This window comes from Marmota flaviventris, chromosome 17 (assembly GCF_047511675.1).
Source record: "Marmota flaviventris isolate mMarFla1 chromosome 17, mMarFla1.hap1, whole genome shotgun sequence".
NCBI lineage: Eukaryota > Metazoa > Chordata > Mammalia > Rodentia > Sciuridae > Marmota > Marmota flaviventris.
In genome coordinates, this window is record NC_092514.1 from 49,987,839 (window position 1) to 50,015,831 (window position 27,993).

A 27,993-nucleotide genomic window follows, 5' to 3' on the forward strand; every position below is an offset into this window, starting at 1 on the left:
ACCTGAAGTTTATACCATGATGTAGCTTTCTCCAGAGATCAGAGAAGTCTTCCAATAGGACCCTTGTATTCTAGAGCAACGGCCACTAAGAAGGAAGCTGGCAGTATTCTACAGCATTACTGTCAACTTCAGGTGTTGTATAGCTCCCCACAAGACAGATAGAAAGAAAAAGTTGCAACATGGTAACGTAAGAAATAAGCAAATATCACTCACTACACAGAAGAGTTACTTCCTCAAAAATTTCATTTCCCAATCATTTATTTTTCCTTCTCTTATCCAGCAATGAGGCAGATAATCTTCCAAGAGATGAATATTAGAATCAGAGAATGGAAATTTACTAGGAAGAAAGATCAAATTCATGGGAGATTAAATTTCACCAGGATGAAAGGAAATGGAGAAGACAGAGCATGATCCCAGAAAGTCCAGAGAAGCCCCTGTGTTTGCTGGGTAGTATGGTCAAGAGAATGGTAAATACATAGAACTCAGTTTAAAGATGGAATTCTAGCCTTAAAAGCACAGATCAGAAGAATAACAAATTATTTTATAGGCATTCAAATTCAAAAATGGAAACTAGACTAAGAATCAAGGATTTCAGCAAGGAGACAGGAACATGTGGCATTATATCACAGTTCTGCCCTGTTCTCTTCCTCTGCATTCAAGGTGAAGCCCATCTCTAGTTTCAGTTGCCTTACCCAATGACAATTTCAAGGCTTAATAACAAATAGATTTCACTTACTTTTGGCTACACTGCTTACTAACTGTGGAATATGTGTCTGATCACATGACTCCATAGACTTAGTTCCCTGCGCCTACCTCCACATGTCACTTATGAGTGTACAACACCTTAGAGACAGTACTTCTAAGGTGTTAATATGCTTGCCCAAGGTTGCCATGTGAGCCTCACACTTATTTCTACATTCTATTTTCTCTTTTACCCTGTAAATTTCAACACATATTCAATCCAATTTAAATATCATTATACTATGTGAGTATTATAACCTACACTTCCCACTTTTCTTAAAAGCATTTTTTAATAGGAAAAAAGGAATAATTTATATTTTATAAATATGAAATTTTCTGAATTCAGAAAGAATCATGTCAGAATTGAATGACATAGTTTTGTTACAGGTTATGGGAAAGAACATTTTGAAGTTATTTCTAGAATAATATTTTTAGTTACTTCAGACTCCAATACTAGAAAAAAAATATTTAAAGATCTTCCTGCCTGATCTGGGGAGGAATTGCATAAGAAAAAATGTTCAAAACCAAAAGAATGATAGCAGTCGATGTGGTGGTAGAAAGAACCCTCGCTGCTAGTCCTGATCAGCTTCACTGTGAACTTGGCAGGATGAGTCATGCCCAGTGTGAATTTGGCAAACCACCTAGTCCTCTTAATGTGTCTTCTCATTAGTAAAATATCAGTTTAAGTCTAGCAAACACCACAGGCTGATGACCAAGCACCAAAATCTAGTTGGAAGATATATTTGGTATATCTTTACTATTTTTCTCCACAATTTTTATTGGTGTATTATAGTTTTAAGTTGTACATAATGATGGGATTTGTGGCTACATGTTCGTACATGCACAAAATATAGGGATATGATTTGGCCAATATCACTCCCAAGCAAGTCCTTTCTATTTTAAAAATTTTGAGAGCCAACATCTTTCTTTTTTTCTCTTTATGTGCATGTGTTTAAATATATATATATTGGCAATATATATTGGCAATAGGCATTGCGGGCCACTTGGGCTGCCACAGTGGTTATGGATGCAGAGGGTGTCCACGGTAACAGACATGGTCTTGGCTGGATCAGGTTGAACTGTTTCCGGCCCAAGCTGTATTTGTACAGCTTGTCGATCATCTTCTTGGTGATTCTCCTGGGCCCTGGGCCCGTGAGCATGCAGATCTCCTCTGTGTCCGGGTAGTAGCAGTACAGCGCCCTGAACTGGCAGCCTGTGTCACGAAATAGGATGAAGCAGTGGTTGGCGTCACACTTCTCCAGCTCCTCCAATATGGAGTTCTTGTGAGGCTCCTTCACCTTCCCAGCAGTGGGAGATGGCCTTGTGGATGATGGGCTTGTTGGACTTTCTACTGGGCTCCTTGAAGAGCTTGGGACCTGTGTACTCCGCCACCTAGGCCAGGGAGGAAGCTGCCAACGCTGTTTCCCAGTCCTGGTCTGTTCTCCTGCTTGGGTTGACGGCAGAGTCCTCGCCAATGAAATCCTGTTCCACTTCTTCTATGTCTCCCATATCAGAGTCAGAATCTGGCTTCAGGCAGCCCAGGGCTCCTTATAGGGGGTGCCAGAGATTCTTGGGCCAACACATAACGTCCCCTCTGTGTCACCATCAGCCCTGACTAGGTGAAGGAAAAAGCCATTGGCAGAATGTCACTGAGACAAGGGATCCAATCTGCCAATGGCCAGAGCCCCTCCCCCGCCACCATGCACTTCTGCAGCTTCTGCAGACTGCAGCCCCACTCTGCAGGGTCAGTGCTGGCAGCAAGCTCTGAGGACGAATTCGGTGAAAGTGCTATTCAAATCACGATGGCGGGTCATCTTCTTCCGGGCAGCAGGTTGAGTGCCCTCCCTGGGCCTCCTGGGCACAATGCTCCAAGGTCTCCTTTCCCCTGGCTCAATCTCCTTGGTAATGGTCTGCTTCTTTTTGCTGGCCTCAGCACTGCTGCCAGCAGGGGCTCCAAGAAATATCTGTCAGGCTTATTCTCTAGGGCATCCACCTGCCTCTGGGGGACTGGATCAGTGTGCTTCACAGCTGATAGCCTGTGATCCACAGGCCGCCCTCATCTGCCGCTGGCCCTGGTTCCACCCCCACGAGCGCTGGCCAGTGGCTGGTCTCTGGGGACTTGGCAGTGCATGGCGGGGAGGGGCTTATGTGGCCAGGGTGGTCTTGAAGGTGGCTTGATAGGGCATCCAAGGGCCATGCGTGGGGATGGAGGCAGGGAGCTCTGGCCCTCTCTTGCCATGCATTTGGCAGGGGATTGAGTCCTGGAGACTGGAGGAAGCACGCGGATGAGTGTGGGATGGCGGTGGTCGCTCTGGCGCTGCATTGGGCTGGGGACTGCAGAGATGGCTGCTGACCAATTGCCATCCAGGGTCAGGGCGGCCACAGGGTCACGCGGTGGTCCCAGAGGGGAGGCGGCTGCGGGCGGGGCGGGGTCTCCCGCTAGGATGGAACCTTGGGATGTGCGCCCAGGAGCTGTAGACGTCAGGAGCGGGAACTATGGGAACCAGAACACTGGTCCTTGGTGATCAGTGAGCAGTTGGAGTAGGACAATGACGCTGCGGCAGCTGCGGACCAGAGCGATACTCGTGATACTCAGGATACTCACGGGTTAACTTGACTTTTCCTTCTTGGTTTTCGGGTCTTCACAATCGTCTTTCCCACTGGGATCTTTTTGTAAGTGTTGTGACATTTCCTGAAATTTCATTCTGATGAGTACCTAGGTAAAGAAACTAACTGTTAGAGCTGTTCCCTTTTTACTTTTTCTTTACCCACTTCACCTCATCTAGGCCTTGGTTGATGACTACTTTGGGGAGAGGAGGGGGGCTTAAAGGTGCAGGGACACTTTCCTTGCTTTATTTCTGAGTGCCCCCTCGGTTACATCTCTATCCTACCTCTTCTCCGTCCTTCCCTTATTACTGTCCCTTCTGTTTTCATTTACTATTTTTCAACCATGACCTTAGCACACAACCTTAGGGTGTAAATTGGAATTGATAAGCTGGGAGATCCCAACTGCTACAAGGAGAGTATGTCCCTGTGAGTATGTGGCCAGGATGCCCCAAGACCCTGTCGGTGATAAAAATCTGGTGTTCCAAAGGTCGCCCCCCTTCTGCGGAAACCAAGTGGACCAGGACTGTCCTTTTCTTTGAGTAAGACAGGTGCTGGTTTATTTCACTTTTTCACTACTGTCCCTGCCTTAGAGACCAAGGATAGGGTTCCACACTGAGTCATTTGGATCTTTGACATCCACTGAGTTCTTTGGATCTTTTGGGGGAAGGGAGGAGTGTTAGGTGTTTTGTGAATATTCCAAGACCATTTCTAAACAGCAGGCAGCTTGTTGTTCTATATCAGTTTTGTTCTTTTCCTCTTTGGGTTCACTTCACCTCCTTATTGAGTTTGGGTGTCGGGGTCTCCCTCTTCATGAAAAAGAATTCAAAATTAGATGTGAAGGTGAGTATTTAGGATGAGTAAATAAATCACAGCACATTATACATGTATACATGTGTGTCTTTGAAATTTAGATCCTTCTCTCCCCCCCCCCAGTGTGTTCTTTAAGCAGTTTGCCAGAAATGCCTACCTAGAAATGCTACCTTATTGTAAGAACTGTGCAAGTGAGGAACAGTGACACTTAAGCCTCATTAGGTTGACAATACCTATAGCTCTGGTCTCATGATTTTGATAAAACCTTTCAGACTTAATTGGAAGAAAGCCCAAAGGGCCCAGGTAGAAAAGTTTCACCCCCCAAGTTGGCAGGATATTTAAGTTTGGCTGAGTTGAAGAATCACTATTCAGGGAATGTAGGGTAACACCAGCCCACTCCACCTCCCAAAAATAGAACAACCTCTCAATTATCATCGCCTTCACCTCCAATCTGTAAAAGTCCTTGACCTAGGAATGTGGACATTTACAACTGCTCTTGGTCCCAGGGGGTTAGTACTACCAGTGAACAAAGATGATTCTCAGAAGGGATTCTGGAAGGATTTTGATTCCTATCTATTATAATTTATTCAGCATTCACTCTGAAAATTTAGCAGGATCTCACTTTATGCTAGACAGAGTACCTGTAGAACCTTTCCATTTAATGAGTGGCAGAATACAATAACCAAAAACTAGAACCAAAGGAATGATTATTTTCAATGGAGGGAATGAAGTGATATTTTTGTGTAAGCTTGAAAGTAAAGGGTAACTTTAATAAGCACAGAAGTGGGGGGGCTTCCTGCACAGAATTGCTGGTTATCTCTAATGTCTACCAGGATCTCACTGCTTTGACAGTGCAGCCATGTGCTCAGAGCCACTGAGGAATGTGAAAGAGAGCTGTGTAGGTGGCCAGAATGTGCAGGTGTCTCAAATCAAGCCAGAACCACTTGATTTGAGACAACAAGTCACAGACAATAGCGCTGCTTTGAAGCTTTGAACAGTAGTTGGTTTGCTGTTTCTTTTTAATTTCCCATTCACTTTCATCATGGTGATGAGCCACACACATAAAGATAATTCGTGTGTGTAAAGAATCCGGGGGATTGATAAATGTTGGGAGCACATTCTGGTATTTTCTGTGGAAAGTGGTATGTGTTTTATTAATTGTCTTTATTATTACGTGATAAGGAAATGAGCCACCTTGTTCATAGAGCAGATATTCAGCAATAATGCCTCCCTTGATAAGAGTTTTATTTTTCTTGAAGAAAGTTTCAGGATGTATTGCTGAGAAAGTTTTCAAATGTCACAGTCTTCCTTTTTATTTTATTTGTTGTGGTGTTACATATTGAACCAGGGCTTCAGGCATGCTAGGCAAGCACTCTACCACTGAACTACAGTCTAGCCCCATAGTCTTCCTTTGAAAGGAAGAGGTAGGAGCTAATTAACATGTTTATAGAAGTGTTAGGGAAGGGTAAGTTCAGTTTCAACTTCAGGGTGTATGCAGACAGAACCTTCCATAATTTTATTTATAATATATTTCTCTAATATTCATTGAGTACCACCATGATGTCACATTTGTGCTTAGCATGTTAGAATGAATGGCTGGTTTCCACAGGACATTCAGGGGACTCTAGGCTTGGTTGAGCCTTGCTGGAGAGAAATGCGAAGGAGAGTGATGGAGCTTATGGGGATGACCTTGAGATAGCCCAGAGCAGATCTGAAGGTAGACTAAAAAAACAAAAACAAGTTTTTATTATGGGAAATTTCAAACAGGCATCAAAGTAGGCCAAACAGTATTTGAACTCTGTGTATACAACCTCAGTTTCAAAAACTATCAACACCTGAACAGTCTTTTATCTCTACTACCATTATAATTAATAATCCTTAAAAGCAATTATACACAATACATCAACATGGCTGTGTTCCTAAAACATCCTTTATTTATAAAAATAGGCAGGTGCCCTTCATAACCCTGAATTCAAAGACGGATAGTGTTAGGTTGTATGTTTAGGTGTGTGGTTCCTGTTCATTTTAGAGTTGACTGAAATAAGGTTGGAGGTTCATCCCTCACATTATTGATATCTGTTATTTCAGCACCATTTATTGAAAGACCACGGAATTATTTTGGCATCTCTGTCAGAAATCGGTTGACTGGGATCCAAGGTGGCAGAGTAGAGGAGATCCTGCTTCAAGCTGCTCTGTGCCTGAATCAGAGAAAGCTATCAGGTGGCTTCTCCTGCTCAGGCGGGGTCTTGCCTTGAGGGAACACAACATCTCAGCTCATGTGACAGGACACCATCCAGCAGATTTTCGCAGAATCCACCAGAGCTGCGAACACCAAGCAGAACTCAGAGCCTCTCTGTTCAGGTGAGACTCCAGGCTTCTGTCCAAAAGCTTACAGTTTGAGCACAGGCGCGACTCTCAAGTGGGGGAGCAGAGACACCAACTCAGCACCTCAGTGGAGTGGCAGAACTCCAGAGGACGCTCTGCTCCCATGCAGGTCCCCAGACCACATTCTAGGCACAGCACGGGGACATCCCAGCTCCCCCCACCTCACCAGACACCCTGACTGGGGAAAGGACTGACTCGACCTTTCTCACCATCTTTGGTGGGTGTGGTTACCAGCCGGATCTGTGACTGAACAGGTACCTGGGTTCCAAATCCCCTCCCCCAGCTGTAATAACTCAGTATAGAAACTATCAGCACAAAATCAGCTCTCAGTTGAACAGGAGCGCAGTGCCACCAGGACGCCGCCCACCTGGTGCAATCCTAAGGTGGAGGGCGTGAGGTCCCCCAGCTGAGACCTGATAAGCAAGAGAGGTGAGGGGGCTAAAACCCAGGATCAACTCAGAGAGACCAAGATTAGGGAAGCCCAGATAAGAGAGGAAGAGCTTTAGTCTTCTCACACTGGTTACCTACACCACCCTGAGGGCAGAGACCCAAGCTTGGAATAGACAACTCCACCTACTGAAAAAGAAGAGAAGAAAAGGGAACTATGAGAATATTTTGTTGTTTGTTTGTTTTGTTTTTTGTTTTCTTCTCTTCCATTTTATCCTTTTTCTTTCTCCTCTACTCCTCCTCCTCTGGTCCTCACAACCCCAACATATGTGAAACCAAGAACTTTGCATGAAATAGAACTGAGTGACCAGAATAATTTAATAAAAAGGAATTGCATAAGCCACCCCTCTTTTTTTATTTTTCTCTCTCTCTTTTTTCTCTTTTTTGCTTCCTTTTTATTTATCTTCCTCCCTCTCTTTCTCTTTCAACCTCCTAATTTTTACTATTTTTACTTCTTGTAATTTTCTAAACACATATATGTGTTTGTTTTTATGCATTCTACTGTCCTCCCACATACTTGTCTCCCCTAAATTACCTCCTGTCTATTCCCCTGCTACTAACCCTCTTGATTAGAGTTCTCCTCCAAATTTCTAAGTTTTATTAATCCATTGCCCTCACATATTTCACCCTTAACATAACGTCAGATACCTGACCTCCAGTTCTCTGTCCACCACCAGAAGACAGTGTACAACTTCTATGAAACTGCTGATTATATTTTAAATTATAATTGAATCCAACAATACTAGAGATTGAGACTAACTATAAATGTCTTAATAGCAGTAACTTACACATAGGTGATGTATTGTTGATATTGGGAACTGTCAACATTGTCCTTCCCCACAAAAAAGGGATCTTGGAATATACAAGAGCACTACAAATCTATAGGGTAAAAACAATAACACACTAGTCCCACAGAGCAGGAAACAAATACCAGCAACATGAAAAGACAAGGGAAGAAAATACCACAAACAATTGAAGACAATGCATCATTAGAAGAATTATCAGAAACAGCAGAAAAAATGACAGAGAAAGATTTCAGGATTTACATTATTCAGATGTTTTGGAATCTCAAAGAAGACATTAGACAACAAATACAGACAGTGAAAGATCACTTTGACAATGAGCTACATAAACAAATCCAAGAAGCAAAAGATGACCTCTACAGGGAGATTGAGGATATATATACATATATATATATATATATATATATATATATATATATATATATATATATATATCTCAGAAATCCTTGAAAGAAATAATGAGCCAAATTAAAAACACAAATGAGAGCATCGCCAGCAGAGTATACAACTTAGAAGATAGGACATCAGACCACAAAGACAAAGTATATCATCTTGAAAAGAATGTAGACAGCACAGCAAAAATGATAAGGAACCACAAGCAGAAAACCCAAGAAATATGGCATAGCATAAAAAGACAAAATTTAAGAGTCATTGGGATACAGGAAGGCACAGAGGTTCAAACCAAAGGAATGAGCAATCCATTCAATGAAATAATATCAGAAATACTTCCAGACATGAAGGATGAAATGGAAATCCAAATCCAAGAAGCCTACAAGACAACGAATGTGCAAAATCACAACAGACCCACACCAAGACACATTATAATGAAAATGCTCAATATACAGAAATAGGAGAGAATTTTAAAAGCCGCAAGCAAACAGAATCAGATTACTTATGGGGTAAACCAATTAGTGTAATGGCAGATTTTTCAACACATTCCCCGAGAGCTAGAAGATCCTGGAACAACATATTTCAAACCGGAAAGATAATGGGTTCCAACCAAGAATCTTGTATCCAGCCAAACTAAGCTTCAGATTTTAAGATGAAATAAAACTTTCCATGATAAACAAAAGTTAAAAGAATTTACAGCTAGAAAACCACCACTAAAACACATCATTGGCAAAATATTTCATGAAGAGGAAATGAAAAACAATGATAACCAGCAGAAGGAGGTGATACACTAAAAGAAAAACTAATCAAAGAGGAAACCAAGTCACATTAAGTAACAAAAATAAACAAATATGACTGGAAATACAAACCGTATCTCAATAGTCACCCTAAATGTTAATGGCTGAAACTCACCAATCAAAAGACATAGGCTAGCAGATTGGATTTTTAAAAAAGATCCAAGAATATAATGCCTACAGGATACTCATTTTATAGGAAAAGACATACACAGACTGAAGGTGAAAGGTTGGGAAAAATCATACCTCTCACCTAGAGTGATGAAGCAAGCAGGGGTCTCCAAACTCATATCAAATAAAGTAGACTTCAACCAAAGCTAATCAAAAGGGATAAAGTTGGACATTACATACTATTCAAGGGAACCATACACCAACAAGACATAACAATCATAAATATATATGCCACAAACAATGGTGCAGCTATGTTCATCAAACTCTTCTCAAGTTCAAGAGTCAAATTGACCTCCCAGCACAATAAACTTGGGTGACTTTAACCAACCTCTCTCACCACTAGACAGATCTTCCAAACAAAAGTTAAATAAAGAAACTATAGAGTTCAATAACACAATATCTTAGACTTAACACAGACACAACATATCAAAATCTCTGGGACACTGTGAAAGCAGTACTAAGAGGAAAATTCATTGCATGGAGTTCATTCCTTAAAAGAAGAAAAAGTCAACAAATAAATGACCTCACACTACACCTCAAAGCCCTTGAAAAAGAAGAACAAATCAGCAGCAAAAGCAGTGGAAGGCAACAAATAATTAAAATCAGAGCTGAAATCAATGAAATCAAAACAAAAGAAACAATTGAAAAAATTGACAAAACTAAAAGTTGGTTCTTTGAAAAAAAAATAAAATTGACACACCCTTAGCCATGCTAATGAAGAGAAGGAGAGAGAGAACTCAAATTACTAGCATATGTGGTGAAAAAGGCAATAACACAACAGACCCTACAGAAATAAAGAAGATAATTAGACATTATTTTGAAACCTTATCCTCTAATAAAATGGAAGACAGTGAAGGCATTGATAAATTCCTTCAGTCATATGATCTGCCCAGATTGACTCAGGAAGATATACACAACTTAAACAGACCAATATCCAGTGAGGAAATAGAAGAAGCCATCAAAAGACTACTAATCAAGAAAAGCCCAAGACTGGATGGCTACACAGCTGAGTTCTACAAGATCTTTAAAGAAGAACTAATACCAACACTCTTCAATGTATTTCAGGAAATAGAAAAAAGAGAGAGTACTTCCAATCTCATTCTATGGGACCAATATCACCCTGATTCCAAAACCGGACAAAGACATTTCAAAGAAAGAAACCTTCAGACCAATATCTCTAATGAACACAGATGCAAAAATCTTCAGTAAAATTCTGGCAAATCCAATGCAAAAACATATCCTAAAGATTGTGCACCATGATCAAGTGGGATTGATCCCAGGGATCTAAGGTTGTTTCATCAAACAGAAATCAATAAATGTAATTCATCATATCAATCGACTTACCGATAAGAATCATATGATCATCTTGATAGATACAGAAAAGCATTTGACAAAAGACAGCACCCCTTTATGTTCAAAACACTAGAAAAACTAGAGATAACTGGAACATATCTCAACATTATAAAGGCTATCTATGCTAAGCCTCAGGCCAATATCATTCCAAAGGGAGAACAATTGAAAGCATTTCCTCTAAAGTCTGCAACAAATCAGGGATGCCCTCTCTAACAATTTCTATTCAACATAGTTCTTGAAACACTGGCCAGATCAACTAGACAGATGAAAGAAATTACAGGAATAAATATAGGAAAAGAAGAACTTAATCTAGCACTAATTGTTCATGATATGATTCTATAATTGGAAGACCAAAAAACGACACCAGAAAACTTCAAGAAATAGTAAATTAATTCAACAAAGTAGCAGGATATAAAGTCAACACCCATAAATCAAAAGCATTTATGTATATCAGTCACAAATCCTCTTAGCAGGAAATGAGGAAAACTCCCCATTCACAATATCCTGAAAAGAAATAAGATACTTGAGAATCAACAAAAGAGGTGAAATAACTATACAATGAAATCAACAGAACCCTAAAGAAAGAAATGAAAAGAAGACCTTAGAAGATGGAAAGATCTACCTTGCTTATGCATAGGCAGAATTAATATTATCAAAATGACCATATTACTAAAAGCATAATACAGGTTTAACACAATTCCCATCAAAATCCCAATGGCATTCCTCATTGAAATAGAAAAAAGCAATCATGAAATTCATCTGGAAAAATAAGGGATCCAGAATAGCTAAAGCAATTCTAAGCATGAAGAACAAAGCAGGTGGTATTACTATACCAGACCTTAAACTATACTACAGAGCAATAGTAACAAAAACAGCATGGCATTGGCACCAAAACAGGCTGGTAAAGCAATGGTATAGAATAGAGGACACAGTGACTAACCTACAAAATTTCAATTACCTTATAGTAGACAAAGGAGTCAAAAGCATGCACTGGAGACAAGAGAGCATCTTTAACAAATGGTGCTAAGAAAACTGGAAATACATATGCAACAAAATAAAATTGAACCCCTATCTCTCACCGTGCACAAAATTTAACTCAAAATAGATCAAGGACCTAGGAATTGAACCAGAAACTCTGCATGTAATAGATGAAGAAGAAGGCCTTAATCTTCATCATGTGGGATTAGACCCCAACTTCCTTAATAAGACCCCTATAGCACAAGAATTAAAAACAAGAATCAATAAATGGGATGGATTCAAACTAAAAACTTTGTTCTCAGCAAAAGAAACAATCTGCGAGGTGAACAGAGAGCCTACATCCTGGGAGCAAATTTTTACCTCTCACACATCAGATAGAGCACAAATCTCTAGGGTATATAAACAACTCAAGAACCTAAGCACCAAAAAAACAAATAATCAATAAATGGGCCAAGGACCTGACCTGACACTTCTCAGAAGAGAATATAAAATCAATCAACAAATATATGAAAACATGCTCATCATCTCTAGCAAGCAGAGAAATGCAAATCAAAACTACTCTAAGATATCATCTTACTCCAGTCAGAATGGCAGCTATTATGAAGACAAACAAAAACAAGTGTTGGCGAGGATGTGGGGGAAAAGGTACACTCATACATTGCTGGTAGGACTGCAAATTGGTGGAGCCAGTTGGGAAAGCAGTAAGGAGATTCCTTGGAAATCTGGGAATGGAACCACCATTTGATCCAGCTATTCCCCTTCTCTCACTTTACCCAAAGGATTTAAAAACAGCATACTACAGGGACACAGCCACATCAATATTTATAGCAGCACAATTCACAATAGCTAAACTGTGGAGCCAACCTAGATGTCCTTCAGTGGATGAATGGATAAAAAAATGTGGCATTTATACACAATGGAATACTACTCAGCATGATAAAAGAACAAAATCATGGATTTGCAGGGAAATGGATGGTGTTGGAGAAGATAATGCTAAATGAAGTCAGCCTTCCAGATTTTAGAGGGAATGCCTTCAATTTTTCTCCATTCAGAATGATGCTAGCCTGAGGCTTAGCATAGATAGCTTTTACAATGTTGAGGTAAGTTCCTGTTATCCCTAGTTTTTCTAATGTTTTGAAAATAAAGGGATGCTCTACTTTGTCTAATGATTTTTCTGCATCTATTGAGATGATCATATGGTTCTTATCTTTAAATCTATTGATGTGGTGAATAACATTTATTGATTTCCGTATATTGAACCATCCTTCCGTATATTGAACCATTCATCCCAGGGATGAATCCTACTTGATCATGTTGCACAATTTTTTTGATGTGTTTTTGTATCCGATTCGCCAGAATTTTATTGAGGATTTTTACATCTAGGTTCATTAGAGATATTGGTCTGTAGTTTTCTTTCTTTGAGGTGTATTTGTCTGGTTTCGGAATCAGGGTGATGTTGGTCTCATAGAATGAATTTGGAAGAGCTCCCTCTTTTTCTATTTCCTGAAATAACTTGAAAAGTATTGGTATTAATTCTTCTTTAAATTGAAGGCGTTCCCTCTAAAATCTGGAACAAGACAGGGATGCCCTCTATCACCATTTCTATTCAATATAGTTCTCGAAACACTGGCCAGAGCAATTAGACAGATGAAAGAAATTAAAGGCATAAAAATAGGGAAAGAAGAACTTAAATTATCACTATTTGCAGATGATATGATCCTATACCTAGAAGACCCAAAAGGGTCTACAAAGAAACTACGAGAGCTAATAAATGAATTCAGCAAAGTGGCAGGATATAAAATCAACATGCATAAATCAAAGGCATTTCTGTATATCAGCGACAAAACTTCTGAAATGGAAATGAGGACAACCACCCATTCACAGTATCCTAAAAAAAATAAAATAAAATACTTGGGAATCAACCTAACAAAAGAGGTGAAAGACTTATACAATGAAAACTACAGAACCCTAAAGAGAGAAATAGAAGAAGATCTTAGAAGATGGAAAAATATATCCTGTTCATGGATAGGCAGAACTAACATCATCAAAATGGCGATATTACCAAAAGTTCTCTATAGGTTTAATGCAATGCCAATCAAAATCCCAACGGCATTTCTTGTAGAAATAGAGAAAGTAATCATGAAATTCATATGGAAAAATAAAAGACCCAGAATAGCATAAGCAACTCTAAGCAGGAAGTGTGAATCAGGCGGTATAGCAATACCAGATTTCAAACTATATTACAGAGCAATAGTAACAAAAACAGCATGGTACTGGTACCAAAACAGGCGGGTGGAACAATGATACAGAATAGAGGACACAGAGACTAATCCACAAAGTTACAACTATCTTATATTTGAAAAAGGGGCTAAAAGCATGCAATGGAGGAAGGATAACATCTTCAACAAATGGTGCTGGGAAAACTGGAAATCCATATGCAACAAAATGAAACTGAATCCCCTCCTCTCGCCATGCACAAAAGTTAACTCAAAATGGATCAAGGAGCTTGATATCAAATCAGAGACTCTGCATCTGATAGAAGAAAAAGTTGGCTCCGATCTACATATTGTGGGGTCGGGCTCCAAATTCCTTAATAGGACACCCATAGCATTAATATTATTAGATTAAATTAGAATTAATTAGAATTAATATTATATAATTATTAATATTATATAATAAATTAGAATTAATATTATGTTAATATGTTATTAACCATAGAGTTAATAACAAGAATCAACAAATGGGACTCACTTAAACTAAAAAGTTTTTTCTCAGCAAAAGAAACAATAAGAGAGGTAAATAGGGAGCCTACATCAAGGGAACAAATTTTCACTCCTCACACTTCAGATAGAGCCCTAATATCCGGATACAAAGAACTCAAAAAATTAGACAATAAGATAACAAATAACCCAATCAACAAATGGGCCAAGGACCTGAACAGACACTTCTCAGAGGAGGACATACAATCAATCAACAAGTACATGAAAAAATGCTCACCATCTCTAGCAGTCAGAGAAATGCAAATCAAAACCACCCTAAGATACCATCTCACTCCAGTAAGATTGGCAGCCATTATGAAGTCAAACAACAAGTGCTGGTGAGGATGTGGGGAAAAGGGTACTCTTGTACATTGCTGGTGGGACTGCAAATTGGTGCAGCCAATTTGGAAAGCAGTATGGAGATTCCTGGGAAAGCTGGGAATGGAACCACCATTTGACCCAGCTATTGCCCTTCTCAGACTATTCCCTGAAGACCTTAAAAGAGCGTACTACAGGGATACTGCCACATCGATGTTCATAGCAGCACAATTCACAATAGCTAGACTGTGGAACCAACCCAGATGCCCTTCAATAGATGAATGGATAAAAAAAAAAAATTGTGGCATTTATACACCATGGAGTATTACGCAGCACTAAAAAAATGACAAAATCATGGAATTTGCAGGGAAATGGGTGGCACTAGAGCAGATTATGCTAAGTGAAGCTAGCCAATCCCTAAAAAAATGCCAAATGTCTTCTTTGATATAATGAGAGCAACTAAGAACAGAGCAGGGAGGAAGAGCAGGAGGAAAAGATTAACATTAAACAGAGACATGAGGTGGGAGGGAAAGGGAGAGAAAAGGGAAATTGCATGGAAATGGAAGGAGACCCTCATTGTTATACAAAATTACATATAAGATGTTGTGAGGGGAATGGGAAAAAGAAAAACAAGGAGAGAAATGAATTACAGTAGATAGGGTAGAGAGAGAAGATGGGAAGGGAGGGGAGGGGGGATAGTAGAGGATAGGAAATGCAGCAGAATACAACAGTTACTAATATGGCATTATGTAAAAATGTGGATGTGTAACTGATGTGATTCTGCAATCTGTATTTGGGGTAAAAATGGGAGTTCATAACCCACTTGAATCTAATGTATGAAATATGATATGTCAAGAGCTTTGTAATGTTTTGAACAACCAATAAAAAATTAAAAAAATAAATGAAGTCAGCCAATTCCAAAAAAACAATGCCAAATGTTTTCTGTCATATAAGGGTGGTGATTCAGTTGGGTTAGGAGGAACAGCATGGCAGGATGAGATTAATTCTAGGGAGGGATGGGAGGGAAAGGGAGGGGGAAGGGGATTAGCAAGGATGGTGGAATGTGATGGAAATCATTATACAAAGTACATATATGAAGACTTGAAATGAGTGTCAACATACCTTATGTACAAACAGAGATATGAAAAATTGTGGTTTATATGTGTATTAAGAATTGTAATGCAAAAAAATAGAACATATATAATGGCATAAACTGATGTGAACATACTTTATATCCAGAGATACAAAAAATTGTGCTCTGTATGTGTAATAAGAATTGAAATGCATTCCAGTGTTGTCATGTATTTAAAAAAAATAAATGAATTTTTTAAAAAAGAAATAGCTTCACTAAATACAAGAGAGTCTACTTTGAATTCTATTTTATTCTGTTGATTTGCATGTCTCTTCCTAGGCCAAAAGCACACTGGCTTGAATCCTGTAGCTCTACAGTGAATTGTAAAGTCAAGCCGTCTAGATTCTCTAAAATTTCTTTGGTTCTCCTATATCTTTAACATTTTCATATAAACTTTAGAATCAACTTGTTAATTTCTGCATAAAAACATGCAGGATTCTTCCAAAATCCTATATACTCAGCAATAAAAGAGAATAAAATTATGGCATTTTCAGATAAATGGATGGTGTTGGAGAAGACAATGCTCAGTGAAGCTAGGCAAGCCCAAAGAAACAAATCCAAATGTTCTCTCTGATATAAGGAGGCTGATTCATAGTGGGGTAGGGAGGGGGAATAAGGGAGGACTCTGGAGCAGAGGGGTGGGAGGGGAAGGGAGAGAACATGGGGTTAGAAATGATGGTGGAATGAGAAGGTCATCATTATGCCAAATACATGTATGAAGACACAAATTGGTATGAATATACTTTGTATATGACCAGAGATGTGAACTATTGTGCTCTATATGTGTAATATGAATTGTAATGCATTCCACTGTCATAAGTAAATAAAAAAAGAAAAAATGTGTTTTATAAGAGATCAATAAATGAGATGCTTTTTGATGTTAGAAATTCAAAATAATAGCTTTTTGTAATATATAAGTAATCTCAAAGTCTAAAAATTATTCCAAGTACAATATCATGTGGTATGTTTTTGTCATTTTACCCTTCTTACATACTAACATTTCTGTTGTAAGGACTCAGCTCCCTTGGAACATTTCAGCAATCATTAATGGCAAAAGCAGCTGCCACCCATAAGTTCAGAAAATGGAGATTTCCAGCAAGATGTAGATACTGTGAACGCATTGTCATATTTGGAGGTCTTAAATGCGAAGAGGTAAGATCTTTTTGGAATCACAATTTTTTTCTTTTGCTATATACTTTTTTGTTATGATTTTACTTATTTAGAGATGTGTGTGTCCACACACAAACACACATTTAAATATATATAAATTTGTTGTTTGTACTCCTGGGAACTAAATTCAGGGTCTTGCACATGCCATATTTTTAGAGAGAGAGAGAGAGAGAGAGATTTTTAATATTTATTTTTCAGTTTTCGGTGGACACAATATCTTTTTTTTAAATTTTATTTTTATGTAGTGCTGAGGATCGAACCCAGCACCCCGCGCACACCAAGCGAGCGCATTACAGCTTGAGCCACATGCCCAGCCCATCTACCCTTTCTTAAAATTGTGTTTTGAAATGGGTTCTTGCTAGATTGGTCTGGCCTTCAACTTGTGAAATTCCTGTTTCAACCCCTCAAGTAGGTGGAATTATGGGCATATGCCATCACACCTGGCTTGCCAGCACATGTTTAATAAAGTCCCACAGTTTATTTCTATAGTTTTCTTGTTAAATGTAATTCACAAACCACAAATAATACTTTTTAACTTATTTTTGTTGTTATTAGTCGGCCTGTATTTTGCTTAGTTGTGAATAAGTTTAAGGTGAGTCAATCAGTTTTCAAATATCATTTTCTTATAGTGTCTTCTTGTCTGCCATAAAAAATGCATGGCAAACTTAACCATCGTTTGCGGACATCGGAAACTTCGGGGGAAAATACACTTATTTGGAGCAGAATTGTCCTGTGTTGCCAAAAAGGAGCCAGATGGCATTCCTTTCATAATCAAAATGTGTACTTTAGAAATTGAAAAGACTGCCTTGTGTTTACAAGTATGTTGTTTACTCTTAAAACTCTAAAAACAAAATGCCTTTGTGATTTGTTTTAATGAAAAAGAGATTTTAAGAAAATCAGCACTCTCCATTTGTAATAACTAAATTTATTCACATTTATTTGGAAAATGTTAATTTATTTGACTTCAACTTGTATTTTTTAAATACTAATAAAAATTTAAGTAGATACATCAACTCTGTCTAGATGTCTGCATTTAGCCCTTTGTACTAAAGTAAAATATTGCATTCTGTTTTTCTTTTCTCTTCAAGGGAATTTATCGAGTCAGTGGCAACAAGGCAAAAATCGCAATACTGTGTCAAGCTCTGGAAAACGGAAGGCATTTAGTAGATCTGTCCGAATTTTCTTCACACGATATCTGTGAAGTGTTAAAATTTTACCTTCAACAGGTTAAAGTTTTATTCTAAACCGACCATCAAATGCAAAGAGCAAAAATATTTTATATTTCATATTTTTCATTGGTATAGACTATGTCATAACCCCCCTCATTATTCTAAGATTTTATAATGATGTACTTTGATGTGGATATATTTCCATCCAGTATTCTGGCCACTCCACGAGCTCCGTCAGTTGTGAGCACTTTAGTTCTTGGAACTTTTCTTGACTTTTATTGCCATTCTCCCACCCACCATCTGTCTTTGTAATTTGCACTTGAAGCTCTTGTTTGGAGATGTGTGTGTGTGCACATACACAAACACACATATAAATATTTATAAATTTGTTATTTGTACTCGTGGGGATTAAAAATTCAGGGTCTTGCACTTGCTTGGCAAGCATACTTGTTCTCCAGTTCCCTTACCTTTTCTTTATAGTTCTTTTTTTCTTCAAAAACTTTCTAAGACAGTTCCTTGTCTTTTTCTTCTTGAATGAGTAAATTACTCCATTTGTGAGATCATGTTTTTATATTCAAGAAGTCTGATTTTCTATTCTTTTGATAACATTTTTAAATGATTATATAATGCTCTTTTATTGTGGATATTCATAGATTTTTCTCATTAAGGGTTCTTTTCTCTATTTGGCCTCTAACCTCTGTAGAAATACAATGTGACCCTCATATGTAACATTAAATTTTCTATAGCAACATAAAAATTAAAAATAAAGTGAAGCAAATTTTAATATATCATTTAACATTTTGAATATCTAGTTTTTCAAATTATGAGGTATTTTGTTTATTTATTTATTTGTATTGCAGCTCTTCTTCTTTGAAATCTGGTATCTATTTTTCATTTAGAGCACATCTCAGTTTAGATCAGTTGCATTTCCAGTGCTCTTTTATCATATCTGACTTGTTGCCAGCATATTGACAGCATAATTTTACACCTTCAATTTGTTCTTTTTCTACCCATTTTGATTTTTGTCTTTCGTGGTGTCTAGTTACATGAGTTTGGACTTGAAATCACTTTGGAAGCACTTGAACACACATCAAGGCTTTTTAAAAACTTTGAACTTTACTATAAAGTGGTCTAGGTGGACTGTTTGGTATATGCCTAACTACATGTCTCTAGTTCCCTGTTCTGGCACTGGTGTGATCCTCCTGGGAAGGCATTTTTTTTTAATTGTAGATGGACACAATACTTTAAATTTATTTATTTATTTTTATGTGGTGCTGAGGATCAAACCTAGTGCCTCACACATGCCAGATGAGTGCACTACCACTGAGTCACAACCCCAGTCCCCCAGGAAAGGGTTTTTTCCTTGCCTAGAGATACAGTACCAATACTGTGGAAGCCAGGGTTACTAAGACTGCAGGATCTGTGCTTTCAGTGTGCATATAGCCAACATATCCCCATTGGAAGACAGTTACCTCTCTGTTCCTTATGTTTGGCATTGCCTCGATTCAGAGAGCCTCTGTATCCCATTGCCCAGAGAAAAATTTTCCAGAGTTTTAGAAAGGAGATTGCCCTAGTACATGGAGTGGAGACAGGATTCTATAGAGAGCTAAGCTTTCTCAGCTGGCCCACCTGCAACCTAAGCCAAGATCAGAGGACCTGGTAGTGATTGTCCACGTCCCTTTAGGATTCTGAAAATCATGTTGAGTGACAAAGGGTCAGTTTTCTTGGAAATGCTGCATCAGGACTTATTCATCTGCTCTTCTACTTGTGAATTGTTGCTTTTTGTTTTCTATATTTTCCTAGTCCTTATGAGCCTACTGTATTTTAGTGGAATTGCAGGAGGGAAAGAAATTAAGTATAAATTGCTGGATCTATAATGTTAGCCCAGGAAAGCATTGATAACCCTTTAATCACATTCTACAGACCCCTCAACTGAGAAATGGAGGTTGATACCTTTGAATGACTGGAAGTCTCATAATGTGTCATCCTTAACCTTGTTTAGTCAGTCAGGGAGAGGAGATGAATTGGGTACAATACAATAAACTTGCATTCTGTTGAGGAATTTTGTATATCTAAGACTTTCATTTGGGAAAGTGTGTTAGAGTCTGTAAACAAGTCAGGATGGTGCCTGGCATTTTGCTAGAGAAATGTTAGAGTCTGTAAACAAGTCTGGTGTGCTCAATTCTTGCAATAGTGTTAGAGAGTAGCCTTTATCTGACTCATTGACCTAAAGCTCCAAGAGGTGATGTGACTTGCTTCAGATCCCAGAGTGGTGAAGATAGAAACTGATCACAGGGCAACACCTTAACTTCCCACAGATATTATAGGACATCAGGTAGCTAACAGTTCACTGAATTTTCTATTGTAGATCAGTAGAAACATTGAAATTCATTATGGCAGTGGATATTTGTTGTAAGAACTACTTCTTTTGATCTATTCATGGCAAATCAGCCTGTTTTAAAGTTTCATGAGATGATGACAGTATGTTTTTGTAGGTCATATTATCTTGTGCTGATCTTCATTCTTTCCCAAGTAAAATCTGTGCCCTTTTGCACTTTGATATTTTTACCCCTTACTCATAAAATCCATGGGTTTCTGATTCGTTTTATAGATTTTGTTCACTATTCTATGTTTTTTCCAGTAAAACAGCTGAAGATTATGCTATTTGGGGGGCAGATGTGAATATAATGTGTTTAGGATAGAGATGAAGAGTTTTAAAATCCAATAATGAAGCTTAAAGCTTAAACTTTATTTAAAGTTTAGAATTTCACTCATTATCTATTAATTTGTTATTAACATAAATATAATTTATAGTCAAGAGTTTGATTTGCTTTCTAAGTCACTTCTCTACCAAACATATATATTTTATTTTATGGGCAGGGATGAAGCTCAGTACTAGAGTGCTTGCATAGCATGCTTGAGGTCCTAGGTTCAATCTCCAGTACTGAAAAAGATATCAATAAATACAGATTGACTTTAGATTTTGTTAATCTAAAGGGACATGCTAAATTAATTGAGTAACTCTCACTTATAGTTGACTTTAACAAAGAAAACAGGCAGAAGATTTTTTCAAAATATTTATTTTTTGGTTGTAGCGGGATGCAATACCTTTATTTTATTTATTAATTTTTATGTGGTGCTGAGGATCAAACCCAGGTCCCCATATGTGCTAGGCAAACAGTCTACCTCTGAGCCACAACCTCAGCCCAAAGGTATTTTTAATATAATTTTGTTTCTTTAGCTACCAGAACCATTGTTTTTATTCCAATGGTACCAGGAATATATGGAGCTTGCAAATGTCATCCAACATATTAACCAACTACAGGACACCAAAAGGGACAAACCTGAAGACAACACATCTCCAAATATGTGTACGGGAATCAACCAAATTCTTCTCAAAACCAAGGACCTTCTAAGACAATTGCCACCGTCCAATTTTAACACTCTACATTACCTTATCATCCATCTTAAGAGGTAAGAATTTTTATACCATCTTAGCCATTTTTAATTGAACAGGGCAATAGTATTCAGTACATTTATATTGTTGTGTTATGATTTTCAAAATGATTTTTAGGATGTTCTTATTATGTGTTGGGAGAGGGAGACACTGAATACATGTTCATGCAGCAAACATGGTTCCCTCAGATGCTTCCTGTGTGCCAGGTTCTGGCTGGGGAAACTAGGATGGAAATATAGGGTTTCTGCTATTTGTGGGCTTATCCTCTTGGGGTACAGATCTGTATATAACCACAGTTCACCATCATCCTTTTTCTAGTAGCTGTGCACAGCTTGTAGGCATGCAGAGGAAGTTTTGGGGGTAGGAATAGAGCAGAAGAGGCAAAATGCCTTGTGTCTGATTTTAAGAACTGAGTGGTGATTTGGTAGTGAATGTGTAGAAGAGCATATGAGGCAGAGAGAAACAGACATGGAGACACAAGGAAGCATTTTGCATTTAGAAAATTTGATTTCATTAGGCTACAATATAGCAAGCAGTAGCAGGAACTGTGCTACCCTTCCTAGAGACTTGATAAAAAATCTTACCTACTTGGCAGTTTAGTTGACCATGTTATTTCTATACCCACTAAAGAACTTGGAATCAGAATTTCACATATTCAGATTTGCCTGCTAGACCTTTCTGACAGCAATTAAGATCTCCTTTTTAAAATTTTTTTAAATTTATTTTTTGTGGCTGGAATTGTGGCTCAGCAGTAGAGCATGTGCAAGGCCCTGAGTTCAAACCTCAGCCCCACATACAAATAAATAAATAAAATAAAAATTTAAAAAACATATATTAGTTCAAATCAGTTATACATGACAGCAGAATGCCTTTCAGTCCATTGTACACAAATGGAGCACAAATTTTCATTTCTCTGTACATGATGTAGAGTCATACCACATGTGCCGTCATACATGTACTTAGGGTAATGATGTTTGTCTCATTCCACCATCTTTCCTTCCCCATACCCCTCCTTTTCCTTCCCTCTCCTGAGCCCAAACAATGTTCATCTATCCTGAGAGACCCAATTATGTATCAACATTTATTTATCAGAGAGAATTTTGGCCTTTGATTTTGGGGGATTGGCTTACTTCATGATATTCACCATCTCCATCCATTTACCTATAAATGCCATTATTTTATTCTCTTGTAATGCTGAGTAATAGTCCATTGTGTATATATACCACAGTTTTTTTAACTATTCATATCTTGAAGGGCTTCAAATTATTCCATGAAATAGGAAAGCAGGAAACGCTTCCAAACTCATTCTGTGAAGCTAGTATCACCCTGATACCCAAACCAGCCAGAGACACATCAAGGAAAGAAAATTTCAGATCCATATCTACCCGAGGAACATAGATGCAAAAATTCTCAATAAAATTCTGGCAAATCACATACAAAAACATATGAAAAAAAAAATGCACCATGATCAAGTTGTGTATTCCAGGGATGCAAGGTTGGTTCGACACATAGAAATCAATAAATGTAATTCATCACATCAATAAACTTAAATAGAAGAAACCTATGATTATATCAATTGATGCAGAGAAAGCATTTGACAAAATACAGTACCTTTTCATGTTCAAAATATTAGAAAAACTAGGGGTAGTAGGAATATACCTCAACATAGTAAAAGCTCTCTATGCTAAGTCTAAGGCTAACATCATTCTAAATGAAGAAAAATTGGAAGCATTCCATCTAAAAATTGTTCAACATAATCCTTGCCACTCTAGCCAGAGCAATTAGATGAAAGAAATTCAAGGGAATACAAATAGGAAAAGAAGAACTTAAATTACCATTCTTTGCCAACGACATAATTTTTATACTTGGAGGATCCAAAAAACTCCACCAGAATACTTCTAGAATAATAAATGAATTTTGCAAAGTAGCAGGATATAAAATTAATGCTCATAAATCAAATGCATTTCTATACATCAGTGATGAATCCTCTGAAAGACAAATAGCAAACCTACCCCATTCACTATATATATATATCACAGTATTTTTACCCATAGATGAATCTAGTATCATCCTGATAGCTAAACCAGGCAGAGACAGATTTCTTTGGATAGTCATAGAAATAACAAGCTGAGAGTGTTTGAAGTAAAACCAGAACATTGATAGTGGCAATAGAACAGAGAGATGTTCAGGAGAGAGAATCATCTAGGCTAGAAAACTAGCTGTGGGCAGCTGGGAGTGTGGCTAGTGATAGAACACTTGCCTAGCACATGTGAGACACTGGGTTTGATATTCAGCACTGCATAAAAATAAATAAATAAAATAAAGGTATTGTATCCATCTCTAGGTAAAAATTATTTTTTAAAAAAAGAAAACTAACTGGGCAGTGAGAGAGAAATTGACAGTGCTGTTTCAGTTTCCAGTATAAGAAATGGGGAGTATATCCCACATACAACGATGGAGCAATTTTTAGAGGTGTTTTTCTTCCTTCTGCTACTGAGTTCAGTAGTTCCTTCTACTTACATGCATTTTATCCTAATATAGTACTCTGAAACTCAGTTTGGTGTGTGGTAAGTATCATAATGAAACAAAGGATTCTTTCCCTAGACCCACCAAACTTGACCCTTGACAAACGTTTTGTAGTCTTCTATAGCCCGAGTTTTCTCCAACCTTCTCAAGTCATAGTAAACTACCATTAAGGACATCTATTAGGCAAATCTCATGCACTTTATGTGTTCTTCTTTTCAGGGTTGTAGACCGTTCTGAAGAAAACCTGATGAACTCAAAAAACTTGGGGGTGGTATTTGGACCCTGTCTGATGAGGCCCAGGCCTACAACCACTCCTGGTACCATCTCCTCCTCTCTTGTTGCGTATGCCAATCAGGCCCTGTTAGTAGAGTTCCTCATTACCAATGCACAGATGATCTTCGATGGGTCCCTAGAACCACAAAATGTTTCATCTAGTACTGACGTTGTTGCACCTCGGGTGGTTAAAAGCCCTCCTTCCAAACCCGTAATATCAACAGAACATTCCACAAAGTCACAATATTTTTCTACAAAGCAAGTGAGTTTTGACCATTACAGAATTGGATTAAATTTGTGATGTTTATGTTAACAAGTTAATAGTCTTTGAACTGTTTGTTTTGAGATGTGTTTTGCTTTTAGTTTAAAACTTTTCTTGTATCAATAGGATATTCACACTGCAGACATTGAAATTAAAAATTACGAATTGGCTACATCATTTGAGGAATCAGAATGCAAGCAAAATGCATTGGAAAAAAGGGATGCATGTCTCATTGGTGAGTGGTCATGTAACATATATCTTTGCATATTTCAAACCTTGCCAAGAAGTCGTGATTAAAAACCAAGGTGAGGGCTGGCCGTAAAACGCTTGCCTTGGCATGTGTGAAGCCATGAGTTGGATCCTCAGTACCATATAAAACAAATAAATAAAGATAAAAATATTGTGTCCATCTACAATACTCATCCTTTAAAAAAAAACAAGGTGTATTAAGTTGAGGTAAGTTCAAACTTCAAGGTTTTATTAGTTAACTTTTGTAGCCATTGAGAAAGTTTAATGAATGTCATTTAAATGAATATCGTGCTTTGTTTCTTTCTTGTAAAAAGATATCTTGAAATTCATAAATTATTTTTGTTCTCTTTCTGAGATTTGTTTTCACCTTTACTTCTTTGTCATCAATTAAAGTCAAAACAGAAAAAAGCTGGACTCCTGAAACTCAAAAAAAATAGACTACTAAAGATTTTAGATGTCCCTTTACCTGTGGCCTAACTTTAGCACATGAAGCACACATGTCTTCCATTTTCCTGGCTCCAGTCTTTTTGTTCACTGTTTTTTGATCGCTTTATTTCAGTAAATGGTTTCTGGTTAAGGGGGTTGAAAACCTTTCATTCGTTACTGCTTTAGTAGAGCTAAATCCGAATTTTTCAATATATAGCCATAAATGTTAAATTTGATATATAAAATTAATGAAATATCAATTAGTGTAGCCTGAGAAAGTCTGAAAACAAAGACAGTCCGTTACCTCTCTGCAAAGAAAAGCACTGGACTCACTGATTCCATTTATCTGATTTGATCTTATTAGCACTTCTGTGCTATGAACCTTGGCCTCCTTTAAGCCATAGCTAACAGTCTGAGGAAGGTAAATAATGCCAAGGGTCATGTCCCTAAATTATTGTTGATTCAGGATTTGAACCTCATCCTGTCTCTTTCCTAAATGTAAACTTGTTTCGCTGTCCAATGAAATTGGATTCCCAGGTAGGTATAGTAATAACAATAAATAATTTTAAAATATTTGAAATTTTCATTACATACCAGGTAATTCTGAGCCTTTTCTCTAGAAGATCATTAACACCACATGCCAACATATCTCCACATAGGAGTTTGTCTTGACACAAGAAGGCAGGTAGGGCTAGTGCACTAGGCTTGCCCAGGGCAGAACTGGAGCAGGAGCTGAGACAGCACCCAGGCAGCTAGAAGTGGTGCTAGAAGTTCTCCAGGACTGTAAATATGTTCTGGTGGTTGCCATCCAACCACAATGGCTCAGCTCCCTTCTATCAATGTGGTGAAGGTTCTAGGACAGCAAATCACATGAGCACTGCCTGGGAACCAGGGAAGAGACACCAGTAGCCTCAGGTGAAGAAGGAGGTCAGATGGGATGATGACCTGAGATCATCATCAAGTGATGCTGCTGTGCACCTGTCTGCAAACCACTGCCCAAGGATATGGGAGAAGCACCAGGTGGCAGGGATGAGGACTGTGGGCTATGAACAGGGCTGTTGGAAAGCCATCAGACTAGTGGCAAGGCACACAGTTGTCTCATGTTTCTCAGCAGGGAGACGAGGATCATGGCCAGATGGCCGCACCTTTCTAGCAACAGGAGCTTCTGGGGTACATGCAGCAAAGACAGAGTGGGAGATGCTAGGGTTCTAGGTGAGAAAACAGGGACCTTGGGACCAGACTAGAGGAGAAAGAGTAGGAGGTAAATCTGGAGTCTCCAGGACCAGTAGCACAATGGCAATTTTGACAGCTCTTCAACCTTCCTTTGTCCAGAGGATGTTGCCATGTATTAGTGGATCAGCTGGGAGAGCATCCAAGTCCTCTTTGGTGTGTTGCCCTCAGTATGGACAGAATGTAGCCGGAAAGCAGATTAAGTGACAGGCAAAGTACTTGGGATTCCGGACATGGCGATTGTTGGTATACAGAATAATGTTACTGTTCTAGAGTTACCATTGTCTGCCTGTTGAAATCAGGAAAGTCTTAACACAGAAAATATTCATTCATGGGTAGTATATTAAAACAAGTTACTACAGGAAGTGTTTTTTTTAAAAATTTTATGTGATTTGTGACTATTTGTTCTATTAAGATAAATTTTAAAAAGTAATGCTTTAATTAAAAATGTGCCTTTAATATTGTATGGATTTTTAATTCCTCTGCATAGATGACTGAGAAAATAATGTTGGAAAAAATATGTAAGACTCTGTTGTTTGAGAGAATGCCCATTCATAAATAACCACACTTCCTTATTAACCAAGCTTCATGAAGTTAAAAAAAAAAATCTCTTCTTTTTCAGATCACAGAGAACTTGAATCATCATCACAAAAGATGGACAATATGTGTAAAACCACGAAACCACTTAGTCTGAAATCTGATGTGACAACAAATGATATACAGAGGCCTATGCCAAGCCCCAAGATCAGATGTTTCTGTTTGCCTGTAGATAGGTTCCATCTTGCAAGCTCTCCTAATGAGAAAAACAGCAGAAATGTGGGAAATGTCAATTCAGACAAGTTTTGCCAGAATCTTACCTTTGAAGGACTTAATAGAAAAGGTACCTCTACTACTGTTGGCTCCCAAATTAATGGTTTTGATCAGCAGATTCCACAAAAAACTCAGGAACAACAATGTGAACCAAAGAACTTAACTGGCATGAGTGCAGTGATTGTGCCAAGTGTACTCCAGGAAAAAGTGACAATGAGCATCAAGGTTAGTGGTGACCATTCCAACGGTGCCACACAGCCCAACACACCAGCCAGTTCAGCAAGAGAGGCACCAGTGAGACTGTCCTCTCATTCTCACCGTCTTGCTCCTGCAAGAGCACCCAGAATACTGCAGCCCCATCTCGGGACAACTTTTTACAAACCACCTACCCCGACCAGCAAAGTCAGGGGGACTGAGGAGAGACCAGCTTCACCTTCAGCAGCAGTGCCTCCTAGCACAGCTCTTACTCCCCTGAGTCATGTGGAGAAATCTGTTCCAGAGGCAGACAGCACATCAGCTTATGCTTTGAAACCAGCTGCTGAGCCTAAAGAGAACTGTGAGGAGCTGGGCCTGCCTGACATGAATCCAATGTGCCAGGGACTCAGGCTAAAACAAATGGAAGAGTTACAAGACTTTGAATGTGGAATGCCACAGTTTGTGTAGGTTGTCAAAATTCAGTTCTTCTTTTTCTTGTTTCGTTTTTATGTATTGTGTTTATTTTATGAAAGAATGT

The 27,993-nt window shown here is 38.3% G+C and overlaps 1 protein-coding gene across 1 annotated transcript; it reads left to right on the forward strand.

Annotated features, from left to right (window-relative positions):
• Positions 1-3,290: 3,290 nt before the first annotated feature.
• On the forward strand, positions 3,291-27,923 carry LOC114082165 (rho GTPase-activating protein 29-like). The gene is made up of 10 exons (XM_071603842.1): positions 3,291-3,326; positions 6,293-6,519; positions 16,708-16,840; positions 17,488-17,676; positions 17,947-18,084; positions 21,269-21,501; positions 24,230-24,545; positions 24,672-24,780; positions 26,555-26,579; positions 27,080-27,923. The coding sequence occupies exons 1-10, from the start codon at positions 3,291-3,293 to the stop codon at positions 27,921-27,923; spliced, it is 2,250 nt and encodes a 749-aa protein (XP_071459943.1).
• The last annotated feature ends 70 nt before the right edge of the window (positions 27,924-27,993 follow it).